This window comes from Microcaecilia unicolor, chromosome 8 (genome assembly GCF_901765095.1).
Source record: "Microcaecilia unicolor chromosome 8, aMicUni1.1, whole genome shotgun sequence".
In the NCBI taxonomy this organism is placed as follows: Eukaryota; Metazoa; Chordata; class Amphibia; order Gymnophiona; family Siphonopidae; genus Microcaecilia; species Microcaecilia unicolor.
Genome location: NC_044038.1, coordinates 71,328,248 through 71,340,468, shown reverse-complemented (window position 1 = coordinate 71,340,468; position 12,221 = coordinate 71,328,248). Strand labels below are relative to the sequence as shown.

Below are 12,221 nucleotides of genomic sequence, written 5' to 3'. Positions count from 1 at the left end.
GCTGAAAACTGATCCCCGAGAGCCTCTGGCCAGCCATCATTAAAATAAAAAATACACTTTGTTATATTTATATTTATATATATATATATACACATATATATATTTATAATTTTACAGAAAGGAAAAAAAACATAAAGCAAAGATGACAGAAATGCAAAATAAAAATTAAAAAATATATATATATATATTAATAGTTTGAACAAGACATCCAGAGATTGGTTTCCGAAAAGAGGGGTGGGAAGATGTGGTCTGTCTGTCCATCTGGTCTTCTGTGGAGGTTTCTCTGAGGATACTTCTCTGTTGTGTTTTGGAGGAGAGAGGAGAGAGGTACAGGGAGGGGACAAGGTGAAAGGAGGGTCGCTGTGGTGACCTAATAATAGGTTTCCTTTTCCACCCAACCTAGGAAGGAAGAAAAATATGAAGGACAGTGTGAGCTCTACGACAGAGTAAGTACTACTACTATTAATCATTTCTATAGCGCTACTAGGTGTAGTCAGTGTTGTACATGTCAGGGGCGTAGCTACGTGGGGCCACGGGGGCCTGGGCCCCCGTTGATTTGGCCCTGGACCCCCCTGCCGACGACCCTCTCGACCCCCCCTCCCGCCACCAACCCACCATCGCCTACCTTTGCTGGCGGGGGACCACAACCCCCACCAGCCGAGGTCCTCTTCTTCCTTCGTTCTGTTTCTGAGTCTGACGTCCTGCATGACAGACTCAGAAACAGAACGAAGAAAGAAGAGGACCTCGGGTAGCGTGGGTTGGGGTCCCCCGCCAGCAAAGGTAGGCGACGGCGGGGGAGGGTTGACGGCAGGAGGGGGGTCGAGAGGGTCATCGGCGGGGGGGGGGGTCAAAGTTGGTGGTGGTGGTGGCAGCAGTGGCGGGGGGGTCAGTAATGGCAGGGGGGTGTTGGCAATGGTGGGGGGGGGGGTTGGCGGTACCGGGGGGGGCTAAAATGTGCCCCTCACCTCGGGCTGTGGACCCCCCTCCCTCCGAAGTCTGGCTACGCCCCTGGTACACGTTATATGCAGGTACTTTCTCTGTCCCCAGAGGACTCCCAATATAAGGGGTCCTTTTGCTAAGCAGTGGTAAAAGGGGGCCTGCGCTAGCGTCACCACTCATTTTTGATGCACGCTGAGGCTCCCTTATACTTCAGTGGGTAAAAGGCTCTCCTTTTTTTTCTGAAAGAAACGGCCATGCGGTAAGTGAACCACTTGCCGCGTGACCTTTTCAAAGGGTGAGCGCTTACCACCACCCATTGAGGTGGCGGTAAGGGCTCTCGTGCTAACCAGGCAGTATGCGGTGCTGCCCGGTTACCGCAAGGTAAGCACCAGTGCTACAAAAATATTTTTGTAGTACCGGAAATGGGAAATACTGCTCCTGCAGCAATATTTACAGATTGGTGCGCAACAAACCTGTTGCTGTGCGCCTACCCTTTAGTAAAAGGGCCCTAAGTTTTATAGTTAGGATCTGTCTTGTTTTTTGGTTTTTTTTTTCCTTTTTGCAGGTCCTGCACTAATTTTTCCACAAAAAAAAATAACACAGGAGCCCTTACTGCCTCCTATTTAAGAAGCATTAAGTGCTCCCGCATTAAGTCCATGTTATCCAGTTAGCACAAGCTGATCAGAATGCTGGATAATGCTTCCATACACATTTCCTACTCATGGCATTGCTCCCCCAAAAGATTTTAATAAATAATGCATAATTAGCACATGCAAACCTGCAAATTTCTGCAAAACACTTTAACATGGTTTGCAGTAAGCATTTTTGCACTCAATGCCATTTAGTAAAAGGATCCCAAACTTCGGAGGGTTCCAGCCCACGGCTGAATGTTCAGACACAGATTTAGAGAATCAGCGAATCTGCATTTGTTTTGAAATAAAATGAACCCAACACACACACACAAAATAAGATGGCTTCCTTTTATTTCATGTTAAATTTATTTTTTAAAATTCTACTAAACTAAGGGCCCCTTTTACAAAGCGGCGGTAAGGCCATCACAGGCATACTGCTCGCTAAAAAGGAACTACGACCGGTCTACCGCAGAATGTCGTCATATCCGGTGCTACAAAAATATATTTGTAGTGCTGGTGTGTATCCAGTGGTAATCGGGCAGTACCATGCGCTGCCCGGTTACCGCTGGATTAGCGCAGGAGCCCTTACTGCCACCTCAATAGGTGGCAGTAAGGGCTCCTCCCCCTAAATGGCCGTGTGACAAATGCTTTACTTGCTGCACGGCCATTTCCAACAGAAAAGAAAAACCTATCTTTTACTTGGCTACGGTAAAAGGGGGCCTCGGTGCACGTCAAAAACAATGCCGCAGCTTGGTAAAAGGGGCCCCTTTGTTTTTTTATGTCATTTTCTTTCTTTCATCTTTAGCATGCGCTAGTTGCAAATAACACATCCTATAACTGAAAAAAGGAAAGACAAGGAATAGAACGAGAGCTTCTCAAACCCCAAAATGATAAATGTAGAACTGCCTCCCTAGGTGATGAAGGGTCTGAAAACCTTGGCTTTTTACTTTAGCTGTTTCATAATTTTTGGGACGCTTGTTTGTCTTCAGGTTGTTTATACTATATGGTCTCCACCCTTTTAGGTTCTGTTCCTTTTGGAATTTATAAATTGCTTTTGTGATTTTATTGTTTCTTATAATTAGTCATTTTTAGGACTAAACCACTGAATTGTAAATTGCTTTGTTAGGTTTCTCCCCTAAAGGTGGTATGTCGAGTATGATAAAGAAATAAATGAAAAGAAAAACCTGTCTAGCATTTTACAACATATATCATAATAACCTTAGGCCCAGCTCCTGCACCGTTCCCACAAAGACAGCTCCATCTCTGCTGTTTCTCTTCCTTTTGCTAAACACTATCAAGGTATTGGTGGTTTCTTGGCCTAAACTCAGTAGATGTCACTGCGAAACCAGCCAACTAGTGCTCCAAGCTGCTAAATGGCATACCTACATTAAACAATGTGGAGTGTAGTTTATTGGTACCTGTCAACCAACTAGCCAGAACTTATTCAGTAATAGACACCCCTGTGTACTTAACCAGTGTCCACATTAATGAGCACCTCAAAGTTAGCTGGTTAGGCCCATCTCAGTTATCTGGTCCCTGCAACATGAGCTAACTTTAACTAATGTCACCTTGCTGATGTGTAATCCCAGCTGGTAGTGCTGGGAGAGGATGGGATATGTTTCTTACCTCCAGGATGCCTACGGAGAATGAGTTTACGAATTTCATCATAGATGAAGATGAGGAAGCTGTAAGGGAAGGCACAGAACCACCAGCTGGGCCTACAGAGGCAAGAAAAGCAGATACAGATCATCAGAGTAAGCCATAATAATTACTAAGCAGGTCCATGGTACTGGTACCACAAGTAGCTCTACAGTGGCTCCATATTACTGCATCTTGCTTCATAATGGGTCCATCACACCCCGGATGGCTCCATACATATCCTTGCCACTGTAGAATCTCAGTGAAGCTGCTTCTATATTTGCAGTGGGTGGGTCCATAGCATTCTGAATGACACATCAACAGATCTCTACCATCCTGCAGTTCCATAGTGTCCTCTATTACTCTGCAGCACATTATTTATTTATTTATTTTTATTTATTTGAAAGTTTATATCCCACAACATCTATCATTCTGTGCAGCTTACAGAAGTACACTCATATAAACACAGCAATGCCATTCAAGTTGCATTTGACTTCTGGCACAATCCTTAATTTAGCCGCAGATAGATTACTGTAATGCTGTATTTGTAGGCCTATCAGAAGGTCTTTTGAAAAGGCTTCAGACACTGTAGAACACAGTGGCCAGATTGATTTGTAGGTCTTCTAGGTAAGAATCAACTGCCCCACTCTTGCAAAAACTGCATTGGTTGCCTGTGACAGCATGAATAGTAATTAAATTGTGCACTATTACTTTTTCTATTATGAACGGTTTAGTGCCTGCCTATCTACTAGATTTAATAACTCTTTCACAACGTCAAGGTGGTCTTCTAGATAGGATGGCTTTTTTTTTAATTACAGTATCCTAATCCTAAAGGTGTTATTTATAGATCTGTTTTTGATGAACTATTTTCTTTTCAGTCTGCAAAGTGGTGGAATTCTTTACCTTTCAGCATTAGAACTATAGGCCACTCTAAATAGTTCAAGAAAGCTCTTAAAACTTATCATTATCAATTGTTTAATAAGTAATGATATAGAATTGTATTACTGTACCTCACAGGGAATGCCTTGCTTATGATTTATTGTAAACCTCAGGGAGCTCTTTTGGGATCTTGTGGGCTATAAGTTCTTAATGTAAATGTAAATCCTTAGCACTACACATGGTTGCATACTTCATAGCCAATCCATGTAACTATATGTGACCACAAACTGGGTGTGACTCCACAATTAGTCTAGTGACACTGGAAATGGAGGAGTCATGGTTCCCCTCTTTTTCAACAATCTCCATCCCTTCTATTGCCACTGAATTCATGGTCCCCTTATCATAGCCATAGCAGGGCCATCTCACATTTTCACAAGCAATTCTGCCTCCCTGAACTAGTCCATGGTATCTGTCACCACACATGGCTTTGAAGTATATTCATGAAAATAAGCAGGTGTCTTCAGTGAGTCAATTGCACTTTTCATGACTCTACTATATGTTATTGACCTTATATGTGACTCTGCGGAAGGTCTGTGCAGTGTGTCATCTGCCATTCATACTTACTTGAGGGGGTACATTCTAAGGGCTACATCCATCCCGGGGCAGTAGGACAAGAAAGCAGCTAGTGCTGTCTCCTCAAATAGACCAAAAATTAAGATCTTGTTCCTGGAGATATGAGTTAGAGAAAACAGTAATTATCTATCCAAAAATTTCCATTCTCTTTCCCCATGATTCTATATAGGTTGCCCAAATTTGGGCATCTAGGACAGATGCCTGCACAAATTAATTAATTAGCAAGGCATCAACAATCAATAATTGGGGTTAATTGGCAACAATTTGGATTTGCTCACACATCTGCTCTAGTCACTATTCTAAAACATCCACACCTAAATTTCATAGCACACAACTCAAAAGGAATATAGCTATGGGAGGAGTATGAGCGGATCATGAGGCGTTCCCAGAAGTAGGCGTGATGTATAGAATAATGTCATATCCGCGCCTAAGTGGTGCCGGCTTTACATCAGGTTTCAGCAGACGTAAAACCCCGCATTCTATATAATGCGCCTAGAGATCTGCGCCAAAATCCAGGCGGATTCTATAACAATGCACATAACTTAACAAGCTTAACAAGCTAATTAGCATTGATAACAGCACTTAACAAGCAATAATGAGCACTAACTGGCAATAATTAAAATATACGCACACAACTCACTAAGCGTATTCTGTAACACACTATGCCTAACCTAACGTGTGCAGACAAAAAAGGGCAAAGTTATGGGTAGGGAAATGGGTGTTTCATGGGCATTCTGAAATTTACACACATAGTTATAGAGTATGGCCCTCTGTGCCTAAATCTATGCACTGGGATTTACGTCATGGTTTCATTGGTATAAATGGATGCACATAATTTTAGGCGCTGGGATATCAACTAAGCGTATTCTATATACCGCACCTAAATCTAGATGCTGCGTATAGAATACACTTAGGTGAAAATGTTTTCCGTGTGGACTTTTTAGACAACATATATAGAACCCCCCCCCCCCCCCCCCCCACACACACACACACACAAAACGTCCAACATTAGTCGCGAGATCCACACCAAGTTGTAGTCTGCAAAAGGTGCATGGATCTTTTCAGCGTCTAACTTTGGGTACCATTTACTGAATCTGGTCTTTTGTGTTCATCCATCCACCTTGTGATGCCCTCCCTCTTCTCTGTCCTATCGTTCTTCTTTTTCTGTATCTCCCTTCTCCATCTACCACACTCCTCTTTCCATTCCCATATTTCCTCACACCCTTCTTGATCTTTCCAGTTAGCACTTACTTCATTCCCTGCTGGAACACAGAGTTCCTACGGGTTTTGCAGATGATCACATCAGCCCACTGCACCACCACAATGCTGACAAAGAAAGCTGTGTGGCAGGTAAACTCCACAATCTTTCGTTGCTCATAGGTCTGAAAAACAGTTCACAGGTACCATTAACAGGAGTCCCAAGGAGACTGATTTCCAGACCCGTGGCACCCCCTGTTATTCCAGTTCCAAGTGCAGGCTGCCACTCTTTGGAAAAACATGCACTCCTTATACAGAATATGGAAGTTTCCTATTTATTTTTTGTGAAAATATTTACATGCCTTGTTTGAAAGAACCTGATATAAAATTACAGAAGGATTTACCTCTGCTAATTCTGAGGCCCCTCTACTCCAGATACTCACCCACTGTTGTCCATAGCTGTCCTCCAGATCATTGACTGTCCTGTCATCCCAATTCAACCGGATTCCAACCAAGTGTGAAGGAAGGAAGCCATTTTCTGCAAGGATGACAAAGTAGGCGAAGAAGCCACCAAGAGCCTGGATCATGCCTGTTGTGGTGAAAACAGAGGACTATGAAACAGAGGTCATGGTGTAAGAGATGGCAGATGACAGGCAGTATGAAGGTAATTCTATACAGTATACACTACCAAATATGCAAAATAAGAAGACCGGCAATGTGATGGATTGATCAATAGCAACAGCTATGGACACTCCTCTATCAACAATTAGCCATCTGACTGACAACTAAACACAGCTCAGGACAATCATTAATAGGGATGCCATGAGTTGACATTGATTTGACAGCATGTAATAATAACAACAGCAACAAATATGTGCTGATTGCATTCATATATGATTAGATGGCATTCTCGCATGTGCATGCCAAAAGTGGGCCTAAGCACTATTGTGAAACTATGTGCTTATGTCTGATAGCAAATTTAAAAGACCTGACGTTATAAATATGGGGATTATTCCATATATGATAATAATCTTATTTCCCAAACATTCACTTTTGCACAAATTATATAAATCTAATTTCCATATAGCTAAAGAAATAAGTTCTTTATGGGGATCATCAGAATCTTTAACAGCAATCCCTTATGGGCACAATGTCCCTCATCCTTAGGGTGCCGTATACCTCCTCATTGATCAACCCAATGTTTTTCCTTTTTTTTTTGCTCTTTTTTTATCTTTTTTTGTCTATTCTTTAACTTCCATAAAATTCTCTCTTAACAATTAAATAAGTACTGGGTCATCTCACTTTTACTTATAAGTAATATAGTACTTAACTTTCTTTTAGCAGCAACAATTTTTGCAAACAAGCCAAACCTCTGCAGAGGAAATTAGATTTATATAATTTGTGCAAAAGTGAATGTTTGGGAAATAAGATTATTATCATATATGTCTGATAGCATGCAGTTTGCAGGTGAGCTTACACATGGGCAAGGTGTACAAGTATGTGCATAACTGATAGTACCCTTTAAGTTATGCACATATCTCCAGAACATAGGTGGATATATTTATGTCTGACTGTGATTAGAAGATCAGCCCTTACCAATCTGCCCATATGCCATGCTGATAAGTCGCTCATTCACTAGCTTGTCTGTGCGTGGGTTACGTGGCTGCCTCTTCATGATGTCACTTTCTGCTGCCTCATATGCCAGGGAGATGGCAGGCACCTAAGGCAGATGTGAAGAGATAAGAAAGGAACATTTAAATCTGGGCTCTTCTGAGTCTTCCAGTCCGGCCCTTAAAAACTGAAAGTTTGGGAGCAATGGATGAACAAAGGGGATGGATGATGAATGGATCAACAATGGGTGGTTTGAAGGACAAAAAATAGCACAGATTAGTAATTATTAATGAACAAAAGGGAATATGAATGATGAGAAGATGAATAATGAATGGAATGATGAATAGACAAGAAGATGAGCAGATAGACAATGGATGACTAAAGGAAAATTTGAATAGATGATGAAAAACATGGATGGAAGATCGATAGATGGACATAGGTATGGGTAGACAATGAGGAGAAGATGAATGGACAGAGATGAAGGTGGATAAATGATAATAAACATGGATAGATAATCAACACAGTGGAAACTAAATGGAAGAAAGGAAAGATGATGTAAGGAAAATGGAAAGATGGATGACCACAGTAGAAGATAAATGCATGAAAATAGGCAAAAAATAGATAGACGGCTAGCTGGACAATAGGTGGACTGATGTTGGGATTGAATGAATAAAGTAAATTACAGGAAATATTTCTGAAACCCACCATGTCAGTTCCCAGATCAATGCAGAGGATGGTTATGGTTCCCAGAGGCAAGGGTATATTAGCCATGATGAAGAGGAGGAAGGGTGTGATCTCAGGGATGTTACTGGTCAACGTGTAGGCAATGGACTTCTTGAGGTTATCAAAGATCAGACGACCTGCAGAGGTAGAACACCATGAGCATAATCATAGATGAAGGAAGTCCAGAGCATGCGAGAAGTTAGCCGCAGATGAATAATGGAGGTGGAGAAAGGGATGGGTTGGGTTGAGTTGGGTTATCTCACCTTCTTCCACTCCTGTAACAATAGAGGCAAAATTATCATCTAAAAGGATCATATCAGCAGCTTGTTTGGATACATCAGAACCAGCAATGCCCATGGCAACACCAATGTCAGCTTTCTTCAAGGCAGGTGAATCATTCACACCATCACCTGTGACAGCTACAATGGCACCCTGCCAAAGGGAAAAAGGAAGGCAAACAGAAACAAAGAGAAAGAACAAATCAAGACAGTTGGGAATAGATCAAGTTTTAGGCAAGTACTGAATTTGATGATAGAAGAGGACTATTAACTATGATTTTCCACACCAAGACATGTGAATAAATCATCCAAAGGGTAGCTATATTAGAGTGTCAAAAATGGCACAGAGGCTGATGGCAACTCTAAGATGTACTGAAACATAAGTTTTTGAGGACAAGTGTTCATATGCAAGTATTCTATGTAGAAAGGGGGATCTTAGAGTTGGGTCACAGTTACTTAATTTTAAACCACTGTTCTGTCAGTAGTTAGTTGGTTTGGAAGAAGATCACAAGTCTAGGGCATCTAGCTTCTTCTAAAAGGCTAGCCACTCTCTCTAGAAGGCAATCCATTCCAGAGGAAGGTGAAACACCCTATGCAAGTGTAGCCAATTCTATTTTGTTATGCAAAACAATGGAATTTAATTAACATAGCAAAGGGTCATGCTGTTGTGTGGGAAATTTCCTTTCCCTTTTAGCTGAGGGCTGCTACCTGAAGAAAAATGAGATGTCACAGCCACTATAGCAGAAGAACCTTCAGTTCCTGACATATAAGAACCTCTTTCCATCTGTTCCTCAACACAAAGAACTTGCCAACCCTCCTCAGATTCATCTTTTGGAGTTTATTACATCTAGATATTTTTAACTAAAAAACTGGACTATAAATACCATAATGCACTGGGCAGGTTTACTATAGCTACAGCACAGAACTATCACAAATGGAGAGAAGATGGAGGTATGAGTGGGAGTAGGAGTGGGTACGAGCAGCACCTGTCGTTGACAGCCCTCCACAATGATGAGTTTCTGCTGTGGGGAGGTGCGGGCGAAGACAATCTCGGTGTGGTTGTGCAAGATCTCATCTATTTGTTCCACCCCCATGTCCTTCAGGTCTGTTCCATGGATAACACAGGCCTTAGCATCCCTGGGGAAATGCAAAAAAATAAAAAACAGAAAAATAAACAAAACAAAAAAAAGAGTGCCTCAGAAAACAAAGTGAGTTGGAAGTTCAGGGAAGGGGCAAGAAAGGCATACCTTAAGCATAACCAACCACTGTTAGCATTAGAAAACTGTGAGTCTAGTTCACACACCCCTCAAGACGCTGTTAAGAATCAGGAGCATTATATTCCTATAAAAATGGGATGGTGATGGTGGGCAGGAAGAATGTTTTCAACCTACATCTGAGCTGTTAAAAAACAGCTCTTCATCTCCTGCCATGTCCTCCTACTCAGTCTGAATCTGGATCAACTGAAATTATCTTGGAATCCAAATAATGCCTATGCATGTAGCAGCCATCTTTAATCTGAGCAACAAAGTTAACAAAATTTGACTACTACTGGAATTACTGCACACTAAAGAGGAGATTCTAAATATGGTGCCTAAAGAATTGGAGCGGAAATCAGTGCCAACTAAGCTTATTCTGTAAGCAGCGCCTAGGTTTAGGAACAGTATTTAGAATGTGCTTAGTTGATATCCCAGCGACTAAAACTACACACCTCCATTTACAATGAAAACATGGTGTAAATCCTAGCGCATAGATTTAGGCACTATGTGACAAAACAGTGGGTTTTAAGCCTGTAAACAGTATTGATTATTTCTTGAAGTGTATTTCCCTCATTTGGCCAGCAAGTGGTGCATGTTTATGTTTAAATCTGTATGTAACCCAACAGCGAAGATAACTCAAGAATAAGCAGATGATGCTTCAGGACAAGGCCTTCATCAGGAGTCTTTTTTACTTGAGTTCAGAAATTCATGTGAGCTTGTAACTGCCTTGGAGCGCAGTGCGCTTCGTTAGTTGCTTCCACAGACACCTTTGATTGTTTTGGCACATGGAACACTTTGTTTGCTGCTTTTTCATACAGACTACAGATATTATTTCAAGTGGACAATTCGGTACAACCCAAGAGACTCCTGATGCAGGCCTTGTCAGCCGAAACACAGGTGTGTCGAGTCTCGTTTGTTCCACAATAAACTTTTACACCATCTGAAGCATTGTCTACTTATTCTTGAGCCACCTTCACTATTATGTTACAAATTTCCAATCCTATGAGGATTTGTTTCTTCTGTGTATACATCATCATATGTTTAAAGCTGTTACAGAGAAATGACTGTTTTTTTTCTTTAGTCTAACAAAGAAAACTTGTTGCTCTGGGCTCTGATTGGCCCAGGAGCTCAATTCATCTAGGATGCACTGGCTTTTTTCCCCCAGCCAGGGAGAAGAGAGAGAAAGATCTCTTTGCTGAGGCCCTGTGAACAGTTATATTTGATAACCTGTGAGCAGCTATATGTCCTGATCTCCCCAGGTACTATTTAGATAGTATACAAATGTTTAGATAGTGTTATAATTAATCCATATTTCAGTTACTTGTTATTATTTTGCTGATTGCACCTTTTCTGTTCATTGTTCTAATTTTTCATGACAATAAACAATTTTAGTTTATTGCATCTGCTTGTCTGGACTAAGTGTCACGCCCCGTCCTACCTGGTGAAGTTTCTACATGGGGGTGAGAAAGCGGGGTTCCAGTGTGGTGGGTTGCCAGCTTCCAGGCAGAGTTTTGCTGACATCAGAACCGCCGTGGCGCATCTTTGCTTCGTCGCATCCCTCTCACCTTCGGTGCTCCCTTTAAAAGCCCTCTTTTCACTTGCCTCAGTTCTTTGGCAACAGCTCTTCTCTTGTGGATTGCTGACGAAGGAAGCTCTGTCTCTGTTCCTGCTACAAGCCAAGTGAACTCTGCTTCTGTTCCTGCTACAGCCAAGGAAGCTCTGCTTCTGTTCCTGCTACGGCCAAGTAAGGTCTGCTGCTGTTCCTGCTACAGCCAAGTAAGCTCTGCTTCTATTCCTACTACAGTCTACCAAGTAAGCTCTGCTTCTGTTCCTGCTTCAGCCACGTAAGCTCTGCTTCTGTTCCTGATACAGCCTAGTAACTCTACACCTGTTCCTGTTACTGCCTAGTAGTTCCACTCCTATTCCTGCTTCCTTTCAGACACTCTCTGATCTGGACGTCCCGCTGGCTGCCAGCACCTGGGAGCTCAACCCCCGAGGAAAGGCAGTTGGCTGTGTGAAGACCTTCAAGGTTGTTGGCTACTCCTGTCATAGGACTAGGTTTGATGCCACTGAGCCTCAGACAGACAGGATTCAGGTAGGAGCGCTACACTAAGAATCCTGGTGGTTTGTGTATTGGGTCTTTGGGTGCTTTCTAGGAACTGTAGGACTATTGGGAGTGTGGCCCCAGTAACCAAGGAATCACTGGGGATAATTTGAGAGCAGGACTCGCTCAGAGGTGGTTGTGATCCAGTCAGTGGGAGGGGGGTGCTAGTGTAGAGCACAAGCGGCAGGTGCAGGCAGACCTGAGTTGAGCTGGGGATAGACCCTTGAAGTGGCCGCGAAGTTAGGCACGCTATATAGAATCCAGGGGTAAATGCTAAGAAGCCCATTTATACCTATGGGCTTCTTAGTAGTTAGCAAGTGCTAATTCCATT

General features: G+C 42.3%; 1 protein-coding gene across 2 annotated transcripts in view; it reads right to left on the bottom strand.

The window, feature by feature from the left end:
* Positions 1-243: 243 nt before the first annotated feature.
* ATP1A3 (ATPase Na+/K+ transporting subunit alpha 3) overlaps positions 244-12,221 on the bottom strand; it is a 96,245-nt gene continuing 84,267 nt past the window's right edge. For both annotated transcript variants that reach the window (XM_030211516.1, XM_030211518.1), the window contains exons 15-23: positions 9,517-9,667; positions 8,516-8,684; positions 8,235-8,389; positions 7,515-7,638; positions 6,362-6,507; positions 5,973-6,103; positions 4,713-4,814; positions 3,198-3,289; positions 244-399 (exon numbers count right to left, since the gene is read on the bottom strand). In XM_030211516.1, the coding sequence (XP_030067376.1) occupies positions 371-399; positions 3,198-3,289; positions 4,713-4,814; positions 5,973-6,103; positions 6,362-6,507; positions 7,515-7,638; positions 8,235-8,389; positions 8,516-8,684; positions 9,517-9,667 (1,099 nt within the window). In that variant the 3' untranslated portion in view covers positions 244-370. The remainder of the gene's footprint in view (positions 400-3,197; positions 3,290-4,712; positions 4,815-5,972; positions 6,104-6,361; positions 6,508-7,514; positions 7,639-8,234; positions 8,390-8,515; positions 8,685-9,516; positions 9,668-12,221) is intronic.